The sequence below is a fragment of the Ovis canadensis genome, chromosome 13, assembly GCF_042477335.2.
Source record: "Ovis canadensis isolate MfBH-ARS-UI-01 breed Bighorn chromosome 13, ARS-UI_OviCan_v2, whole genome shotgun sequence".
NCBI classification, from domain to species: Eukaryota; Metazoa; Chordata; class Mammalia; order Artiodactyla; family Bovidae; genus Ovis; species Ovis canadensis.
This window is the reverse complement of record NC_091257.1, coordinates 76,947,638-76,968,931: the sequence shown is the minus strand read 5'-3', so window position 1 is coordinate 76,968,931 and position 21,294 is coordinate 76,947,638. Positions and strand designations below refer to the sequence as shown.

At 55.5% G+C, this 21,294-nt stretch overlaps 1 protein-coding gene across 5 annotated transcripts in view; it reads left to right on the top strand.

Moving 5' to 3' along the window:
- The window catches only part of NOL4L (nucleolar protein 4 like), a 129,018-nt gene that overhangs the window by 86,123 nt on the left and 21,601 nt on the right, over positions 1 to 21,294 (top strand). For 2 of the 5 annotated variants that reach the window (XM_069548318.1, XM_069548319.1), the window contains exon 5: positions 19,005 to 19,146. In XM_069548318.1, coding sequence (XP_069404419.1) covers positions 19,005 to 19,146 — 142 coding nt within the window. Of the gene's footprint in view, positions 1 to 10,487; positions 10,711 to 18,400; positions 18,709 to 19,004; positions 19,147 to 21,294 lie in introns of those variants that run through there. The other 3 variants (XM_069548321.1, XM_069548322.1, XM_069548320.1) reach the window with 3 other exon arrangements.

Genomic DNA, 21,294 nt, shown 5'->3' with positions numbered 1-21,294 from the left:
TCTCCAGCAGCTTCCTTCTCAGTAGCCATGAGTGACGGAGCCCATGCCGTGCCAGCCCCATGGTCCTTTCAAGGCTTAGATGTTTGGAATGGCTCCAAGTGCCGCGAGAAAAAGCAGAAACAGAAGACCTGCTTTAACTGGAACACTGCTGCGGCTTGGGGAGTGCCCGGGCACACCTGTGCAAAGCCTGGCACCTTTCCCTCTGCTGAGTCCCCCCTGCCACACCGCAGTAGTCACAGCAGTTGCCTCAACACAGCCCTGGTCATCTGTCTCTTTGAGTTTACGCTAGAGGAAAGGCCACCTGGGAGCGAGGCCTTGCTGTCAAGTCCAGCTACAAACAGGAGCCCTATGAATCAGACAGTGATGCTTTTGACTACAGGTCCAAAAGCTCAGCTGGCTGTGAAGCAAAACATGAAGGTTTTTTTACACCTGAAACAGAAAGAGTGCGGGAGCAGCTGTTGGCAGTAACGTCAGTCTCGTTTGGTTGGTGTCTGTGATGCTGTTGACCTTCTTTCTCCTCGTGCTTGCAAGTTGGTGGCTATTGCTCCAGCCATCTTGTCCACATTCAGGGCGAGAGGAAGGTGTGAAGGGGTGGCATAAGCTTAGCCCAGCAAAGCAAAAGCACTGCCAGAGAGTTGCCAACAGACTTTGGTTAACATCTCATTGGCCAGGGTCACATGGCCACCTTCAGCTGCATGGGGTGCTGGGAAAGAAAGAATCTCACTTCCTCCCCGCTCTGTAGTTGAGACCAGAAGGGAGAAATGCTGAGTCTGGGTGTCAAGTAAGTTAGTCCCCAGAACCTGCCGTGGCCTTGGCGCCATCAGCTGAGCTTGACAGTGCCTTTGGGTGTTAAGTTCCCAAAGGTTCGGACAAGGAGAAGAACAGTAAGAGAAGGAAACAGAGGGGAAGCAGGGAGGAAGGAGAGGAGGAGCGGGTAGCGAGGAGGGGAGCAGGAACCGTTGTCTGAGGCCGTCTCTGTACCAGGGCCCACACAAACAACATGGGGGAACTGAGGCTCGGTGTCAGGGAGCTCAGGGAGCTCAGGAACCTCGTTGGAAGTCACAGAGTGAGTGGGAGGGAGAGCTTCGTTCCCTCCCAGGTTAACGCTCTTACTTCCCAAGGGATGGGCGGGGAGGTAGTGGGGAGAAGGGAAGGGAGAAAGGAAGCGATGGTGAGGGCAGGGCCAGGCTGAGGGCGCTGCAGCAGCAGCCTCACGAGTGCTCGCCCAGGTCTGCTTATCTCACTGCCACAGTCCTTCACCAGGGTTAGGCCCTGGCACACAGTAGGGTCTCAATAAATGTTTGCTGACCAATGTCTGTGTCATTAATTACTTACCTTTCATATCAACATCACTGTTAACAATAGCTAGGCTTTGGGCAGGTGTTCTACACCAGGCATCAGTCCACACCCTGCAGGCTTCCCTGCGGTTAAGCCGCACAGCAGGCAGCCTTCAGAAACAAGCTTCTGTTACTGTGCCCCCATTTCAGAGATGAAAAAACTGAGGCGTGGAGAAGTCGCCGGCCTGAAATCACACTGAGGAAGGGCCCAAATGCAAAAAGAGCCCATCCCCTACTCTCCTGCTCCACCCCTACCCTAGAAGCTGACTCAGCCACCAGAAAGGCCTCTGTGCACCAGCTCTGGCCCCAAAGCCTTGGCTGCCACATACCACCCCTGCCCCCCAACACACACACCCACAGCTCCATCATGGAGGGATTCAGGGCTGAAATGGGAAGTGCCACCTGTGCCAGTTTCAGAGGGACCCCACTGCCCCTCCGGTCACCTGCTGAGGAGCAGCCAGAGCTGCAACCCAGTAGGCCCCCAGGCTCAGCTGCCTTTGGGGGCTGCACGGAGAAGCCCACTGTGGAGCAGCCCCAGCCCATTCCCAGCTCCCAGCCCAGGGAAGCCTCCACTCACCCAGCCCCAGAGCCTCCTCTCTCTGCTCTGCTGGAGGTGGGTGAAGCACAGCATCCCGCAGTCCAGCTCAGGCGTCCCACCTGGGGTCTACCACGTGCTCTGGAGATCAGTGTACCCTGCTTCAAACCCCAGCAAGGCCACTAACTTTTGTTCTGTGACTGTGAGCATGTCCCCTGGTCTCTGAGCTGTTGGTGACTGGATGTGTCATTTAATCTTCCTCCCGGAGTCCCTACTCTTCATGTGCAGAGTGGCAATTAATATCACCCTTGTTGTCTGGGTGGTGAAATAAGGTCACATAGCCTAGCACCCAGCACAGTGCCCCGTGTTGTGTGGGTCGTGGTAATTCATTACATTGACCTCGGCCATAGTAACTGGCCTTAGCTTCTTTCCCCCTTTTTCAAATTTAATAGAAGTTTAACACACATACAGAAAAGAGCACATATCATTAAGTGGATGGCTTAGAAAATTTTTACAAACAGAATCCACCTGTTGTGACCAGTACTCACATCAAGAAACAGAACTTGGTCAGCACCCCAAAGGCTCTTTATGTCCCCCTCTGGTCACTAGCCCCCAGCAAGGGTGACCACTCTCCTGACCTCTAATAGCGCAGATTGCTTTTCTTTTCTTTTTTTATTTATTTGGCTGCTTCAAGTCTCAGCTGTGGCATGTGGGATTTTCATTATGTCATGCGGGATCTTTCATTGTGGTGCATGGACTCTCTAGCTGCAATGTGCAGGCTTAGTTGCTCTGCGGCATGTGGGATCTTAGTTCCCCAACCAGGGACTGGACCCAAGTCCCCTGCGTAGCAAGGTGGATTTTTAACTACTGGACCACCAATGTAGTCCCTAGCACAGATGGCTTTTACCTCTTCTAAAACTTGATATAAATAGAATCCTACGGTGTATGCTCTTTCCCCCACAGCATGAGTTTGAGAGGGTCCTCGTGTTGCCCTGTGCCGCTCGTTTGTTCCTTCCCATTGCTGAGCAGTACTCCACAGCACATGAACCGCCCTCATCCGTTCTCCACGGACGCTTGGGAGTTCCCGGGCCAGAGCTGCCGTGCATAGTGCTGCCATGACCGTTCCAGGGTGTGTTCTTTAAGGACCGTCTGAACTCGTTTTTGTCCCGTGCACATTTAGGAGCAGTGGTGCCGCTGGGGCTGGTCTTGGCTTTTTGACCAAGCCTCTCCAGAGGTGCTACGACAGAAAGGAGAGGAGGTAGGTTGCCCCTCTCTGGGGAGCTGTGAAGTGTGGTCTGTGTTAGGGGGGAGTGCGCTTAACTTGGAGCTCTGTTGCAGACCTCAGGGCTGTGCTGGACAGAAGATAGGACGGAGTCCTGAGCAATGCATTGGTGAGTCCCTACAGGGCCCGATGCTGCCTGGGACTCTGCCATCTAAAAGCCTGTCCCAACCCCTGAGAGCTCACGGTCCAGTTGGGGAAGATGTATAATGCAGGAAATGGGAAGGACCACAGTGCGTTGTGACATCAGACTGACAGAGACCTGCCACCAGAGCCAGCTGGGTTGTCTGTGAGACTGCCACTCTGAGTTCAGAGGGGCCTACATCGGCAGGGGTGGAGGATGTCTTTGTTGATGGCCCAAAGTATTTTTCTACCTAGTGAACACCCACACATCCTTCAGTGCCCAACTTAAACGTCACCTCCTCAGTGGAGCCCTCCAGGATCCACTATGTCCTTCACCTACTAGGTACTTCCTTCCTAGCGGGCCCTGCCCCTGTCATGTGCAAACTGAACACATATCCTGTGACTAGAAACTTTGCGGTCGTTTAATTTCTCTCTCCTCCTGGCCCGCAGGCTCCGAGCAGGCCGACCTGTCATGTCCATTGTTGTCTCACCCATACTTATCATATGGTGCCTGGCATGTGGAGGGGCACTATACATGTTTGTGGGGGGAAAAACATGTCTGGAAGCATGCTTGATCAAAGGCTTGGGGGGGATCACACATGGGTGATTGAGGGACAGAAGAGGTGAGTCTGTTGGACATGTAGAGTTCACAGTTTGAAACAAAAGGCTCTCAGGCCAGCTGGGCCGTGGAAGCCCTTAAAACACGAGGCCAGAGAGCTCTGACCTGAGTCTGCCAGCAACGGGCAGCCACTGAAGTGTGGCATAGGAGAGCGTCACGAACAGAGATTAACTGATGGCGTTTTAAAGCAACATGTTTCTGAAAACGCAGTTGATGAAACTGTCGTTTTTACCTTTGTCGTGGTTGTTAGGAAACTGCATTTTGACAAGTCAGGCTCTCAGTTCTGTGCATCATGGGAAATTTATCTGAATAGGGAAGGTGTGCGGGAACAGTGTGGGACAGCTTCTCCTGGATTTCCACAAAGGTGTCAAACCGACTGTGAGCTGGCAGCCAGCTGGGCAAAAATCAGCGCATGTGAGGAAAAAACGGACAAGCTGAGTTACTGCCCAGCCTGAAGACCAGGTATTCTGAATCCAGGCATGGGTAAAGCCTGGAGCTTCTAGCCGCGCTCCTCTTCTTGCTGGGAAGCCCTCTCCGTTGGCCATCTGTCATATTCCTCCAGCCTTCTTTGGTTCAGAGTAGATGTTACCTCTTCCAGGTGTTAGTCACTCAGTTGTATCCGATTCCTTTGCAACCCCCTGGACTAGAGCCCATCAGGTTCCTCTGTCTATGGGATTCTCCAGGCAAGAATACTGGAGTGGGTTGCCATGCTCTTCTCCAGGGGATCTTCCTGACCCAGGGATTGAATCCAGGTCTCCCACACTGCAGGCAGATTCTTTACTGCTTGAGCGACCCAGGAACCGCCCGCTAACAGCCCCTTAATCAGAAACACCTCCCCCATGGCAGAACTGTGCTGTATCTAGACCACTGTCTGCTGTGGGAAGGGATTGACTGTCTCTATTATGCCGAGGCAGGGACAGTTCATGGTGGGCATAGAGGTGAGTGCTGGTTCTACCAGACATTAAAATATATCCCAGAGCTATACTGTCGAGACAGGAATAGACAGATCAATAGAACAGGCAATTCCCCAAATAATGGAAAAGTAGTACTCTATAAACATGGTGCTTCCAGTCAGTGGGTGAAGATGAGTTATTTAAAAGATGATATTGGGACAATTTGGATAGCCATTAAAAAACAGAATAAGCTAGAGCTTCACCACACTTCTTTATTTTTAAATTGGAGTATAATTGCTCTACAAGGTTGTGTTAGTTTCTGCTGTACAACAACCAACACCAACATCAGCTATATGTATACTCATATTCCCTCCCCACTAAGCCTCCCCCCTCCCCCACCCACTCCTCTAGGTCAGCAGAGAGCCCTGAGCTGAGCTCCCTGTGCCGCGCAGCGGCTTCCCACTAGCTGTCCAGTTTATACACGGTAGTGCACGCATGTCAGTACTACTCTCTCAATCCACCTCGCCCTCCTCTTCCCCTGCTGTGTCCACAGGTCCATTCCCCACGCTTGGGTCTCTACTTCCGCCCCGCAAGCAGGCTCGCCTGCACCACTGTTCTAGACTGCATGCATATGCATGAATATATGATATTTTTCTCTTTCTGACTTGCTTCACTCTGTGTGACAGGCTCTAGGTTCGTCCACGTCATGACCTACTACTTAGCTTTGTTCCTTTCTATGGCTGAGTAATATTCTGTCGTGTATATGTACTATATCTTCTTTATCCACTCATCTGTCAGTGGACATCGAGGTTTCTTTCATGCCCTGGCTCCTGTAAATAGTGCTGCAGTGACCACTGGGGTAGATGTGCCTTTTCGAATTATGATTCTCTCAGTTTCCCTCACTTCTTATGTGGAGATAAATTACAGAATAAAGATTTAACTCTAATGAAGCTATAAATGCTCTAGAAGAAAATATGGGTGAATTACATTTATAATCTTAGAGTGGAAAAAAAAAAAAAACCCTTTGTTTTGACCTGAAATCCTAAAGCCCTAAGGGAAAAAAACTAACAAGATGATATAAAAATGTAAAATTTTCATATGGCAAACAATTGCATTGTAAACAAAATAACAAAAAGAAAACATATTTGCAAATTTTATAACAAAAGACTAATATCCTCCCTTTCTAAATAATTCTTACAAAAAATAAAAGACCACAAACCCAGTAGAGAAAATGGCAAAGAATATGAATAGGTTTTTTTTTTTTAAAAAGAATTACATGTGACCAGTAAACACATGATATGCATAAATATAGGCTCCCATTCCCAAATGAAGAGGGCAAAGAGAGACACCATTTTTCACTTCTCAGATTGGCGAAGATGAAAGAGGTTGCTGATACCAAGCGCTGACAAGCGTGTAGTGAAATGGGAACTGCCAGGCGCCACTGGCCGCTGAGCAAACTGGTGCAGCAGCATCTGTGGAGAGGCTGCTGACCAGCACTGTGAGAAGCAGCCTCCTGATGCTGCCAACAAAAGCTGCTGCGGAACCAGTACTCCCTCTGGGGGAAGGAGCAAGCTTGTGTTTTAACCTAACCTCAGAAGTCACAGACCCTCAATTCCACTGCCCTATCCATTGTGCCAGGGGACCCAGGGCATGATACTTGGAGGCAAGGCTCATCTGGGGACAGCTGGGAGGCTGGCAGTTTCTAATGTCAAAGGGGAAATTTTGGTGTCAAACACATTAAAGACACTATTTTATTATCCACTTTGTAGATGAGGAAACCGGTACCCCAGGACACTTGTTTGGTGTCACAGCCAGCACTGGAACCAGTCCCATTTGGCTAAACTCTTTCTAGTCCACCTCCTTCATGGTCACCCCCAAACCACTCCTGATATATAATAAGATATAATCTAATCTCCTCTGATCTCATAATTTAGACTGCATGACTTCCTCGATCTTAGAATAAAAGCCCCACACCTCGCGGTAGTGTCCAGGGCTCTGAGTGCTGGGCCCTACATGCCCTCTCCCCCCCTCCTCCCAACCTCCCCCTTGCTCTTTCCAAGTCTCTTCCCGCCTCAGGGCCTATGCACTAGCTGTTTTCCTCTACCTGCAAGACTGTGCCCCCAAGTCTTCACCCAGGGGTCAACTTCCACCATCCCAGGGGCAGGGCCCATGTGGGCTTTCTCACACTGAGGGGCTTCCTTGACTACTCAGCCCAGAGTCCACCTTGTCTCCCCTGTGTGCCCTCCACCCCTCACCCCCTCATCTCCGCTTCTCCTTCACCCCATCACCACTGCATCCCATGTCTCCAGGATCAGACCAGGAGTCAAACTTCGCATTCCGTTGTCATTTCTCTTTAGTCTCGTGATGGGGAACTCTCAGGCTGATGACAATGAATCTTTGAGGAACCCGAGACACTTGTGGAGAGTCTGTCTTTCAGTATTTCTTGTCTGGTTGTCTCTTCATGATCAGATTCAGGTTAAGCATTTTGCGCGGGAGGACTTGACATGGGGAGAACTCAACACAGGTGATGCTGTGAGTTCTCACTGCATCCCTTCAGGAGGTGAGCACATCGTTTCAGGTGGGCTCCACTTCAGGGTCTGCTGATTTGATCACTTAGTTGGGGAGTGTCTGCCAGCCTTGCCTTGGGGCAGGTACATGTGTCTTTTATAAGTAATTTGCAGGGAAAAGCATTTTTGAATGCATTGAGATGCTTGAATAGTATCTATTCTGGTCACGATAAGATCCTGTTATTCCTAATCACGAACTACTGGTTCCCATGGTCAGGTCCCTGCTCCTGGAGCATGCTCGTTTCATATGGGAATCTGCCTGGAGTGGTTTGCTGCTTAAGAAGCTCCACAGAGCAAATGCCGCCATTTACAAAGGCACCCACTGTATGTAGAGCCTGGAGGGGATATGAAGGCAGTACTGCACCCTTAAGCAGACAAGAGTAGCCTTTCTCTGTTGTGGTCTCTCACCAGACTGGGGCTGGAAGAAGAGACACATCACTGGGAGAATTAGTGGTCAAGAAACTAGGTCATGCCATTCCTTGTTGGGACCCATGCTGTGGCCACTTTAAGGAGATGCGCAAAGACGCTGAAAACAACCTACACAAGGTTACTCAAGGAGTAGGCAGCTCCTGCAGGAATTAAAGAGCCAGGAGGTTTCTGCAGGCTTCAGCACACAGGAAAACTCTCCTAATTCGCAGTGCTGCTAAACAGCCAGGCTTCTCCAGGGCCCCCAGCCACTTCCTGTGGGTCGAGTGGGGCTGGAGCTGTTTTATCTCAGCGATGGTAAATGAGTTCACATTTCATGCCTAGAGAAAATCACTGCTCTGCCCTTTTGGGCGGCACTAGCTCTCTTATTTGTCAGAGAAGAGGTGGGTTATCTGGGTTCAATTCCGCCTTTGAACACCAGTTGGATCTGGGTTTATATTTCAAGCCCAGATGTCCACCATTGCTGTGAAATCGTGACTCAGGCCAGGAGAAGTCAAAGGTCTCCAGAAATGTTGGGGGAAGAGATGGGAAATCCTGGGCTTGAATTATGTCATTTGCAGAGTGAGGAAGGGCAGTTCCCGTGTTGGAAACAGCCACATTTCCCTGTATGAATTCAAGAATCATGGCCACTAGTTAATTCTAAAAATCATTATGTGTGTGTGGACAGATAAGGCAGTGAAGTTTCCAAACTGTCTCCTACCACAGAGGAGGGGACGTAAAGATCTCATGGAGAGAAGAGGGAAGAGAACTGGTTTGAAAACACATTTGGTTTTAGGGATGAAAGGTGCTAATGAGTAACATGCTTAGAGCCTCTTTTAAAAATAAAGTGCGGGGCTTATATCGACAGTGAAATCTTTAGCGTGTGCAGAAGGAAGTCTGTGCGCTGTTAATTCGATATGTTGTCATCTTTTTTTTTTTCTAATGGGTGAATACTGAGCCCTGAACCTGTGATATTGTATTTCTAACTCGTACCTGTAGAGGGAGCCTTGTTTACCTCGGATTGTTCACAATGCAAAGCTTTCAGTGGAAGAAAGAAAAAGGCTTTTTACGGAAAAAAAAAAAAAAGTTGGAGGGTTAAAGGCAGTCTGTTTCAAAATTGCAAACAATCCCGCTGGCTGTCTCGTTTTCTCTTCTTCGCTGGTTTCCCTGTGAATGAATTGTAGCGTAAAGCCAGTAGAAATTGCCCTTCCTCTCTGGATGCTACCAGAGGAATCAGGAGATGGGATCGTTTCTGGTGGTTCTTTTTTTTTTGCTATTTCCTCACAGAATTCTACGAGGGCAGCTCTCCAACCCCGTTAAAACAGAGTTTTTCTGAAGGCTGACCTGTTGGAGGGTGTGGATTTGGGGAGGGGGAGTCTGCCCCTGACCCGTCTTCTCTGTAGGGATCTAATCCTGCTTTCGGGGAGGTCTAATTCTGCTGTTGGGATACTAGCGCGCTATGTTCCAGGCTGAGTCTGAGGCTGCTCAGAGGTCCGGGGTCCCACACCCCAGCGACGACCGGTGCGGTCTTCTCCTGCACCCAAGGTGCACGAGGACAGTCTGCGCGCGGCACCGCATCTCTGATCCGCGCGGGTCTTCCCCCTACTGCGATGCTGTGTCTGGACCGCGCGCTCCCGGGTCTGGGATGGAGCAGCATTCTTGATGTTATCCTGTTACTTTACAACTGTATCCTGCGCGTCTTCAGGAGCCCGCGCAGTGTGGTTTAGGGGAGCACAATGACCGGCGGGAGCGGGAGCGGGGACGGACCCGGGAGCAGGCTGGCGGCGGGCGCTGGAGATGGTGGAAATGTTTGGGTCGCACAGGTGAGCGCACCCGGACTCCGAGGCGCCCGTCAGTAGGGAACGGGAGCAGGGGAGGGTGGAAACTAAGTGGTGGGAAAGAGACAAAGGAAGAGTGAAGAAGCGAGATGGTGCGGAATAGAGGAGGGGGATGGGAGGGGGCAGCGAGTGGGCAGCAACGCCGAGGAGCCCGAGCTTGAACTTGATCGAGAAAAGGTGGGGGCCCAGAGGCTGGGGGGCGGGCAGCACAGAGCCGACCACGTGCCTGTCTTTCCCAGACCCGGGGCTCGCTCTGAACGCCGGGGGACCCAGGCCTCCGGCCCAGCAGCCCCGCCCAGCGAGGACCCGCGTCCCCTGGAAACCCGGGGACGCGTAGGGGTCGAGGGCTGCCGAAGGCCCAGGGTGCCGAGAGTTCCTAAAGGTGCCTGAGTCACTTTCTTTGGGTCAAGTCTCTCTTCTGGCCTGAACGCGGATAGCCGACCGCGCGCTGCCCGCCAACCCTCACCCCGGACTCGAAGACTGGGTCCTCCGGGAGCAAGGGGCGGGCACAGACCCCAGCGCCTTCTTTCCCGGGCTCCGTCCCCCGCAAGAATCTTCCTCCTAGCGCTTCCCCCTTAAGGGCGCTCACCCCCGGGAGCGCTCGGCGGCGCGTCCAGCGCGCCCTCATCCCTCCCCCTACCTGGCCCAGCACCCTCTCCTTCCTTCTCCCCACTCCCCCTCCCTCCTTTCTCCTCTCTCCCCCTCCCCCCGCCCGGGCCCACTCCTCCCGCCTGCCCGCCCGCCCCTCCACCTCCTCGGGCTGCTCCTCCTACTCCCCCAGCGTAAGCCCTCCCTGCGTTCCCCTCCCCCCGGCCCCCGCCCCGTGCCGGGTCCCGCCCCCCTCCCCCGCCTCCCCGTGCCCGGTGCCCCCCTCCCCCTTCCTCCCTCCCGGCCGCGGCGCCGCCGCCGCCGCCGCTGCTCGCCTGGGCCCTCCCCCCGGCCACCCCCGCCCCCGGGCCGGGCAGTGACGCGCCGCGGCGGTGCCAGCCCCTCTCCCCGGGCGGCCGCGGCGGCAGCAGCAGCAGCAGCAGCTGGAGCTGGAGGGCTGTCACCGCCGCCCGCCCCGCTCACTCGCCGAGCCCGACCGCCCGTCTCCGCCTCGCCTCCCGCCCAGGTACGGAGTCCGGCCCGGATCCCCGCGATCGGGCCGTTTCCGGGCCCCTGGGCCGCCGCCCCCCTTCTCCCGCCGCTGCCGCCGGCCGTTGAGCTGCGGTTAGGGGGGCGGGAGACTGGGGGGGTTCCGGGGAGGGGGACGCGGGGGAGCTTCCTGCGCCGCGGCTGAGGCGGGGGGCGCGCGGAAGCGGCTGCGCCCTGGGCGGAGTGGGCTGGGGCGCGGGGGGGGGGGGGGCGGGTAAGTGGGACCGAGCGTGGTGGGGGCGGTGAAGCCTGCACTCGGGGGCCGCGGGGCTCTCTAGAGGGGCGCCCGGCCCCGAGTGCGGGGGGCTGCCGGGCGCACCCCACTCCCGCGCCGTGCGCGCCGCCGGTCCTGGGGGGCGGTGATTGTGTGCGCCGCGCCGCGGTATTGTGCGGCGGCCGCACGGTTTGCGGCGGGCTCGGCACCGCGTCCCGGGGAGGCAGGCGTTCGCAGGCGGCGGGGTGGGGGCCGGGCTCGAGTGGCAGCCGCCGAGGCTGTAGCGAGAAGGGAAGTGGACTGTTTGGAGATGTGAGGACGGGAAGCGTTGAGTGGCAGGGAGGGGCTCCCTGCCTCGGCGCGGGGAGTTGAGACGGGGTTTGCAGAGTTGAGCCCACTTCAGCAGACCCCCGCCCCTCCCTGGACCAGACCTGGTGCCCCTGTCAAGTGAAGGATCGGAGCAGAAGCTTGGGGTTTCGGCGGCCCCTATCTTAGGGGCATTCCTTACGGACCGGGGCGCATGGGTCGGGGGCAGCTGGCCAGAGCCTGGGCGCGCGCCCGGGTTAAGTTGGATTTACGCCTCCGTCCGCCGCTCTCGCTTCTCCGAGGCTGGACACTTTTTCGGGCGGCGGGGGTTGGGGGAGTGCACTTCTCGTTTTTATTCCAGCCGCTCGGGTTCAGAAGTGACCCCCCCCCCCAACTCTAGTCCCACCTGGAGCCGCGTTTGCCCTAGTCCAGTCGCCCCTAGCGGGCCGCGCTTCCTGGGGGAAGTTCTCATTAAGCCTCGCTAATTAGCATTATTCCTGGAGAAAGGTTAAGGTTAGACCGTCCTTTTCCTTATCGGGAGGCCCACCCCCTTCCTCCCCATTCCCTTCTTCCTCCCTCCTCCCCAAGAGCACAAAAGCACAAAAAGAAAGTGTGAAGAGGCGCAGATCAATGGAGAAGCCACAAACCCATTAATTCAAATGGAACCTTTTTCCCCCCTCTAAAACATTGATTTTTCTTTCTGTCTGCTCTGAGGGGAGATTAATAACCTCCTGATTTCACCTGAAATGGTGTTTGGACTCTGTGATTTCCTCCGCTTTCTGAGAAGGATTGTGGCTTGAAATAGATTCTCCCTTGAGATAAAGCCCTACTTATCCCAGAATGAGCTGGAAACCCCAGCCTGGGCCCCTGTCCTACCAGGTTGGGGGTGTGGGGAGAGGGTTGTGGGGCTCTCATAATTGCTCCAGAGAGAGTCATGACCAGGGGCCCCTTCCTGCCTGCCCCTTGCTTCTGGGCTTCGGGTTGTTCTGAGGGAAGGACCCATAAAGGGTGATGGTTTAGCCAGGAGGTAGTGAATTACCCCTACATTGGAAACCCATTACAGCCTGAATTCTTAGGTGAATACTATCAAGCTTAATTTAATCCTATCTCAAGGTGGGCTTCTTTTGGAGAGTGGGGGTTGGAGACAGCACCACCCCTCTCCCGCATCCACTGCACCATGGCTGGGTGCCAACACCCCATTCAGCACAGTCCTGAGGAACAGCAGGAAACCAAGCACCCGGGGCCTTCCTCCCAGCTGGAAAGGCTGATTTGGGAGAACTTATGTGGCCTGAGTCACCCTGGGGCCATGTGGAGCCGCACTGGCCCTGAGTTGCTCAAGAACTTTTTTTTTTGTCTTGTCTGGGTCCTTTTCTTGGAAGGAAACTCCTGCAGGGGATTAGGGCAGAGTGGTTTCTCTCGAGCCCACTTTTCTGCTGGAAGAACCTTGTCTGCTGAAGCTCATCTCTCCAGCCTCCCTTTTTTAAAGAGACCCCTGTTCGTGGCAGGGTCTGGGGTATCAATGAGGCCCTCGTGGTGAGGAGTGCTGGGAAAACAGCCAGTTGCCTTTGCTTGGGAAACAAAAGCCCGTTTTACACTCAATACACTAGTAGGAAGGTGCTGAAAATGCTCACCCCAGCATCCAGGCACCCGTGACAGCCGAGACAACAGAGCATCCCTGTGTTGATGCAGACGTCTCTGACAGACCCTGTGCATGTGTGTGTGTGAGAGAGAGAACCTAAAATGTGGTAGGTGATTGGCTATGTCAGCTCTCCCCACTTCATATTTCCCAGAAGAGCTTGTATGGCTAGGAAACAGAGGAGGTATGCTGGCAGGAAGGAGTAGAATTGAGCGGAGTGTCCCAAGGAGCCTGGCATCTGCCCCTGGTGGCCAGGTGAGCTTGGGATGAGGGCATGAGCTGCAGCCTTGGGACTCCCTAGCCCCCAGGAGCTGTGGCTCAGACCACCCTAAGATGTCATTTGTGCTGTTCCTTCCCAACCAGGATTTTGAACCCTTGTTGCTTTGGATCCTGGGGGAGGAGGGGGGGTTCGTCTTCCATTAATAAGCCATCTGATGAGCTGAAGTGGTTAAGTTGGGGTCAAATGCGGTTCAGTACCTCCTTGGCATGCTCAGAAGGCTGTGTGTGTAATGCTCGCTGACATGGAGACAGGCAGGGGAATTGCCTCGTGCTGAAGAATTTCCAGGGCCTGGGAGGGGCCTACAGGTGTTCCAGAAGGAGGTGCTCACTTTGTCCACTCTGGTGTCCGCCGGTTTGGGGTAGAGCAGTGCCAGGGCAGCTGCCTTGAGCCTGGTGGTCTTCCTAGCAGGAGCTTCAGCCTCTCATCAAACCCACCCCAAGAGGCTGGACAGAGAAGGGGTCTGTTTCCCGCCTGGCCCATGCCTGCCTCCCACCCCTCCTCTGAAACACACACCCAAGGCTCCTGATCAGGGCTTACTGCTCACAACGGCACTAAATTTGCAGCAAATCCTTCTCCCTTTCTCTCTCAAAGCAAGCAGTAGAGATAGAGTTACAGCTCTGAGGAGAGGCCTGGAAAATGTTGTGTGAGGCACACCCCAGGATCCCTGTCCTGGAGGATGCAAATGGCTCAACTTCAGAGGCACCAGGAACCCAGTTCCCAAGAAATTGACCCCAGTTGTAAAATAATCAGGTTACTGATAGCACCTGCCCCTGGTTACACGCCATGGATACAGGCGCGTTTCCACCATTTCCCCTCTGGTCTCCCATTTTCTCCTCCTCCTGGGCTGGGCAGCGGTTGGTGCTAGTTTGCCTGCAGAGGAGGAAGGGCCTCAGAACCTGGGTGGAGAGAAACTGAACCTGCCCGTGAATTCTGGACTGCAGATAAGAGCAGGGAGGGTCTGGTCGGCTCCTCTCCTCCTGCCCAGAGTCAGGGCTCCCAGACTGGGGTGTGTCCCAGGAGCAGCCTTGGGTGCTGTCTTCCTGCCGCCCCCCCCACCCCCGCCCCGGCTCTTGAGTTCCCTTTCCAGAAGGGCAGTCGACCCAATCGCCCTGTGACCTCGCAAGTGGCTCAGGTCCTTTGGCGCCAAATAAATGATGACCTTTTGTCAACAGGTGGGCAAGGCTGCAGCCTGCAGGGTGTCTGAAGCCAGAGCCAGGAGTCACGTGGGGTCTAGGAAGAGGGGCCCCAGAAGTAATGGATTGTACACACTCTATTTTTTAATGAAAGTTTCAATGAAGTTTGTTTACAGAAAGAGAAATTAGTAGACCAGGTTTCCTTGAGATTCCAGAATGCCCGACTTATGACCTCTGGGCCTGCTCTCGGTAACCCTCACCATCACCTCCTGCAGGTCCCTCAGGCCCAGGTATGTCCCACTCTGCTCATCGCTGACAGGCTCTGAATTGTGTGCTGGTAATTGCCTGTGTCACTGGCCTGCTCCTGGAGCCTGGGCCCGGTGTGAGCCAGTGAGGTGACAGTCTGCAGGGGGCTCTGCTGTAGCAGATGGATGGCAAAGGGGGCTTGGGCAGCCTTCTCTTGGCAGGTCCGCCCGGAAGTGAGGATGTAGGAGTTGATTTTGATTAGAACTTATAGTTTGGTGTATTTTCTTTAGTTAGGCATCATAAATTTGATTTCTTGCTTAAAAATTTACTGTATCAGGGACTTCCCTGGTGGCCCAGTGGCTAAGACACTGCGTTCCCAGTGCAGGGGGCCAGGGTTTGATTCCTGGTGGAGGAACTACATCCCACATGGCACAGCTAAAGATCCAGCATGCCACAACTAAGACCACAGCTAAGGCCAAATAAAAATAAATTTTTAAAAATTTCTGCATCAGTGGTGTCAAAAGCTTAAATAGAACCATCACCCACAGAACAGGGATTCATGTGGCAAAACACTGGGGGCTGTGGGCACACTCACTGGGGAAAGCTTGGTAGTCAGTGAATAAGTGGAGAGGGGGTTCTCCAGCCCCCTTCTCCTTCAGTGCTTACACGTGGGTCAAAAGTTGTCTCTGTCCTTCCCTGAATAACAGAGCCCTGGAGGGAAGGAGTCCTGCTGTGGTCTCAGAGCTCCTAACACAGCACCAGCACATAGTAGGTGGTCCATCAGTGCGCATCTATTCATTGATAAGAGTGGTCCAGGTGTGGGTGTAAATATAGCTTCACCTCCCATGAATTTCCTTTGGGTCTCATCCTGAGACGCTTTGTTGTTAAGGCATCTGGTTCTTTGGACTGAAGGGAGGAAGTGTGGTGAGGCGGCCCCTCGGAGTGGTGGACTGTGATGTGGGCGCTGAGCAGACTGCTTGGGTTCAGATCTCACGAGCCCTGGGGCAGCTAAGGCAGGTCCAAGGCGGGGAGGGCGGGTACCAGATCTGGAGAGAGGCCTGACACGGGTGCCTGCTGTTCTATTGGACAAGGAAAGCTCAGACAACCCTCGTCTCAGAGCCCCTCATGGATGAGCACTGGGTGCTCTTCCTTATTGGGTGATCGCAATTCAGTGTAAAATGTAGCCCACCTCTGCCCAGTTTGGCCTGTCCAGGCAGGGAGATGTGAAGGAGGGCCATTTGGGGAACAGTTAAGTGATCTGAGCCAGAGAAACCCGAGGCTCTGCATGGGGGCGCCTGGCAGCTGCAGGCAGGGAATGCCGCACGGCAGCACGCTGCCACCCGCCTGCCAGCCAGGGTCCAGGTTTCATATGGTCTCCATTCAGGAACCGTGTGTAACAGGACCAAGCCCCTGCTTGTCAGACTGATGCCGCATCCTCGTTAAACCCCAGTGTCATGCCAGGCAACTCAGCCAATTTGACTGGTCTCACTGGCTTTGTCCAGAGAACATAGAGCCCACTCCCCACTCTTGGAAGGACTTAAGGCTGTCTGGGGGAGAGAGGGCAGAGAGCCACTGTGCTGGCCACTGCAGCTGAGTTCTCTGCTGCCCAACTGCCGGGCTGATGGTACAGACAGGCAGGCCGTGTGAGGAGAGGTGGGATGGAGCCTGAGCTGGACTTGATGGAGAAGGGGGACGTGCGTTTGGAGTTTGGGTTCTGAGGTGCACCATGGGCATTCCAGGTGAGGGGCTAGGAAGGAGGCTAGCGTCTGGGCCTTCAGGGCTGTACGCTTCTGGCTCTGCTCATGACCTTGGGTGAGTGCCTTCACCCCTTGGAGCTTCGCTTCCTCATCTGTAGAATGGGGCTGATAACTGCATGCACCCAGTGGGCCTGTGATGCACTTGGCAACTGATAAACCATGGCTTCCATCGTTGTTTTAAACTGTGGCTGAGTGGGGCTAGAGTGAGGTTTAGCACTGCACCCAGCAGTTCTGAATTTTCCTTGCTCCTTGATGAAGAAAACCTGTGTGTTTGGTGGAACTCCTTTCTCTGAGTGGAAGATGCCCACCGGGATTATGTGCCCCTTAGGAGGAGACACCCCCGAATGGCTTCACTGCCCACGTAGCTCACCCATCCGCTAGTCACAGTGGCCTCCTGACTGCCTGCTGGAACTTACCAGCGTGTGGCAGCATGTGTTCCAGCGTGTGCTGGAACCCACCAGCTCCCCACACGGACCGCCTGTCACAACTTCCCTCACTTCCGCAAGCCTCTGCTCTCATTGTCTGACTGGCAAGGCCCTTCTTGGCCACTCTGGGACACAGTCCTGCAGGTTCCTCGCCCCTCTTGGCCTGCTTTACTCTATTGTGTTGCCCTCACACTCCCGATGTTATGAGTTTTTCTGCTGATGGTCCCTCTCCCCCGCTGTCCCTCTCCACAGTGAGCACCAGGAAGGCCATGACTTGTCCACAGGTAAATTTTCCAGCGTCTAAATGCAGTAGACGTGGGTTCAATCCCTGAGTTGAGAAGATCCTTGGAGAAGGAAATGGCGTGGACTGTATAGTCCATGGGGTCACAAAGAGATGGACACAACTGAGCGAGTTTCACATAGATGTTCATTAAATAACTTGTTGAATGGATGGAGAATTTTGAGTGGGTGGTGCTTCCAGATGTTTGATAGACTACTTGTCCTTTAAGTCACAAGTGTTTCCACAAGAGCCAGGAGAAGGCCTTCCTGCTTCAGCTGGGACTTCAGGGTCCAGTGACCCCAGGACAGCCAGGAAGGAGCCAAAAGCCCACTCGAGGATGGCCCAGTTCCTGGCTCCCAGAACCCAGATACCCCTCTGAGGGTCCTTCTCCCCACCTGCTCACCGCCCCTCACCCACCTGTCCCTGCCCAGTTAGCGCAGGGACAGTCATGTTGCCCTTTTTGCAGAGAGAACCCTTTGAACGTGTGTGTGTCCCTCCAGGTGTGAGAATGCAGTCTGAGTGAGCGGGCTTTCACCCAGGGACAGCTGTGGAGGCGCATTCTTGTGTATGAGGAGCAGGGAGCCTGTGGGAGGGAGGCAGGGCTGTGTGTGTGTGTGGGGTGGGCCCCTAGGCACACGTGGTCCCTGTGTCCCAAGGCTCTGTGCGAGCAGCATGGGGACCCCTGAGCTGGGCAGAGCTGTCGTCCTCCTGATTCAGCCACAGAAGATGCCCACTCTTCTGTGCTGCCCAGAAGCTGTAAATCCCAGGAAACTCCCTGCCAGCCGGGCTGGTGGGGGAGGGCGTGGAGGAGCACCCGCTGGTTCCCTGGCACTTGCGGAGCAGATGTGTCTGCCTCGGACAGCAGCCGAAGAAGAAAGTTCGAACCGGAGTGTGTTTGCTTGCTGTAAAAGAGACCTCTGTGAGGGGCCCCTGGAGGGAGGCTTTGGGGGGGATGGTGCTCTGCCAGAGGTCCTTACTGGGGGCCCACAGAGGCCATTGTATCTTGCCGGATGGGGGAGGGGAGGGGGCAAAACCAGAGCTCCAGGGTGTGGGAGCTGCTGGGTCATCTTTCTTGTGTTTTACAGCCAGCTCCCAAACACAGTTGCTAGCTGCTGCTCCTGAAAGAGGCTGGGCCTGAAGGAGGTGGGGTCCCTTCCCACTGGAGAGCTGGGTGGAAGGGGCCCCGCCCTGGGGGTTCCCGGATGCCTGGCCCAGGGCTCGCTGAAGCCAGCAAGAGGAGAGGAGGCAGGCGTGGTCCTCGCCTGCAGGCCCTCCGGCTGTTTGGAAGGCCCTGGCGGCCCCCCAGGCCCTTGAGCCGAACCCCCTTTGCGGTCTGATCCAAACCCTCGCCTGCCCCACCCCCTTCCTTCGCTATACTTCTGGGGCTGGCCTTTTCAGCTCTGGAAGCCGCCCAAGAGCATATCTTTGAAGCACAGCAAAGGTTAGGAAGGAGGAAGACAGAAATGTCCTCTGGGCTGGGGGAGTGGGAGAAAGGAATTCCATGCATGCTCCACAGGAGTTGGGCGGCCGGCGTGGTGGGGGCCGTCAGCCTGGCCTCGGCAGTGCCCGACGTGTCCTGCTGCCCACGTCTGCCCGCCTGGCCCTATGTGGAGTGAATCCTTCTCCCAAGGCTGTTGGCAGGGAGTAGGGAGCAGTGGCCCTTGTTTACGGCGCCTGCTTCAACCTTGGCTCACAGGGGTAAGAGCCAGGCCCTGCCACCCGCTCCTACAGGATGCGAGACCTCGTAATTGTCTTCAATTACAGCCAGCGCCGGCCCTCAGCCCCAGCTTCCGACAGGAACCAGAGCCCCAGCCACTTCCATGGGTGGGAGGCCAGGGGGAGAAACCCGTCCCCACCTCAAGGTTTGGGGGTGCGCTATGGCCTATGGGGGCACTCTCAAACACCCTCGGGCCCTTGGGTTCACCCTGTATGCTGCCGAGGGGCTGCAGAGAGCCCGTCCCTGTTCAATGCCCACCTTCTTTGTCCCTGATCAGGATGAAACTTCTGTGAGCAGTGAAGATTTTGATATGAATGACTCCACATGGATGTCAGCTGACCCACACCTGGCCTCCAGCCTGAGTCCCAGCCAGGACGAGAGGATGCGGAGCCCACAAAACCTCCACAGTCAAGAGGATGGTGAGTGTTCCTTCGTGGCCAGCAGGGGAAGGATTGTGTCCATGCCAGGAGCCTAGGACTCTGGGCTGGAGCCTCCAGGGGTGGCCGAGGCTCAGGCTGACAGCGGCCCCCAGCGTTCTCAGTATCTCCATGGGCCCCGCTGCCCCAGCCCTTAGTTCCAGGAAGAGCAGTTGTTCCGCTCAAAGGTGAATGGCTCAGGGCCCTTTCGGGGATTGGCAGCCTAGCCACATCCTGCCAGTTTGTCTGCTCTGATGCTCACATGCTGGTAGGATGTGGATTTCAAAGTTATCATGATTCAGGTCTGGGAAGGTTAACAGTGTGCCTGACCCAGAACAGTCCAGCCTCCCAATCGTGAAAACAGGAGCTGGGCTTTGTGGCCCGGATGTGAGGCTCTGAGACAGGGTCCCTGCCTGTCCCTGGTGAGCGAGCAGACACTGTGCTTGTCTGTCGTGTGCCCCCGGCCCCTCAGGATAGGAGGTGGGCTGGCTGAGGAGCTGTCCAGATCTGCCCTGGCCCTGGCCACCCCCATACCCCCCCGCCCCCGCCTCCAAGGCAAGCCCGGCAGCCTCCTCCAGCCTCCGTCGGAACAGAAGCATCTTCTTGGGGTGGGAGAGTTGGGGTCAGGGTCAGACCCCAGAGGTCTACTCCGGCACTCTTGTGTTGAGCCCCCCAAACTGGGCCTACCTCAGTTAGACTTGGTTGTGGGTGTGCAGTGGCACCTGTGGACAGAATGTCCTGGGCTGGGCTCTGATTTTCCGGGCGGACACGAGGTGGGTGGGGGAAGAGCTGGAGAGAACGGGGGTGTAGAGCTGCAATTAGGAGAGGTCGAAGGTCTGGGCCTGGAATGTGGGAGGGAAGGTGCAGGGTTAAAAAGGGGTGTAATGTTAACTCTGCGAAATAGGTTAGCCTTACAGAGTAAATAAGGAGTAGGAGCCTTGCAGTTTGGGTCAAAGTTCGTCTCCATGGCGGAACCCGCGTGCCTGCCTCCCTACAGCCTTCAGAGGCCTGAAATCTGGCTTTGTCTGGGAGGAGGCCCAGCACAGAGACAGCCGGGGTGGCCGATCCACAGGCTGGGGAGCCCCGGGTGTGGTTCTGTGAGGAACGGGGTGCGAGGTTGCTGGGAAAGAAAAGGCTTTTGTCCCTTGACTCCTCAGGAGGTCAGCACGACCCCCTCGTGCTGCCTCCCAGACCAGCACCGCCTTCCAGCGTTCCCATGGGTAGGGGCCAGGTGGGGGCACCACGTGCTGGCGTGGGGGAGCCCTGGGGTGAGATGTGCCCAGCAGCTGGCCTCCCGCCTCATCTGAGCTGATTGAGGGCCACACCCAAGGGCCACACCAGCAAAGCTCAGCCCAAGGCTGTGGACAATACCTTCCCAAGAAGGATCCGGAGCATTTATTTATAACCCCGCCCTCCTCCCCCCCCCCCACCCCGAGAAGTAGGACTGAATGGGGGCCATGGTCCCCAGCTCATCCTCAACAATTCTTACGCTGTTATTGCTTACAGCCACCTTTTGGGGGCTCAGGTCTGGCAGAGACACTTTCCAGGGAGATCTGGTGATCTGGGGCCTCCAGTATCAGGTCCGGGGCAGGGGGGGAAGGGTCACGGGGCTTCCTCAGCTACAGGGCTAATGGGATCAGTGCATCCCCGCAGCTGGTCCCGGAGGAGCCAGGTGGGAGAGCCAAGCCAGGTGTCTTCACACATGTCTTCCCCTGACCCCCCCCAACCCAGCTGCCCAGGTCCCTCCTGGCTGTGGGTGCTGGGCCTAGGTCGGCTGACGGCACGAGGGTGTTCATCAGGGCGGGCAGCCAGAGCTGGAGACAGGGAGGATGGTGTTGACCATGATACCATCAATTTAATTATGCCATCACAGCCTGTGTCTGGAGGCTGTGGGTTGATGTGCCGGCCAGAGGCCGACCCATACCCAGTGCAGAGGATCGCAGGCCCAGAGAGACCAGTTGACCTGGTCATCTCTACTGCCCTTCTGGTCCTAGTTCTGGTGGTGACCACCATGTCTGTCCAGACCGATGGGCTCCCAAGGGGTTTGGGCTGGGCACAGACCCGGCCTGGAGTCCTTGGTCAGCCCCCCCAGCCCCCTCTTTGAAGGTGCCTGCAGTGCAGACATGAACTGGGAACCCGTTCTCATCAGTG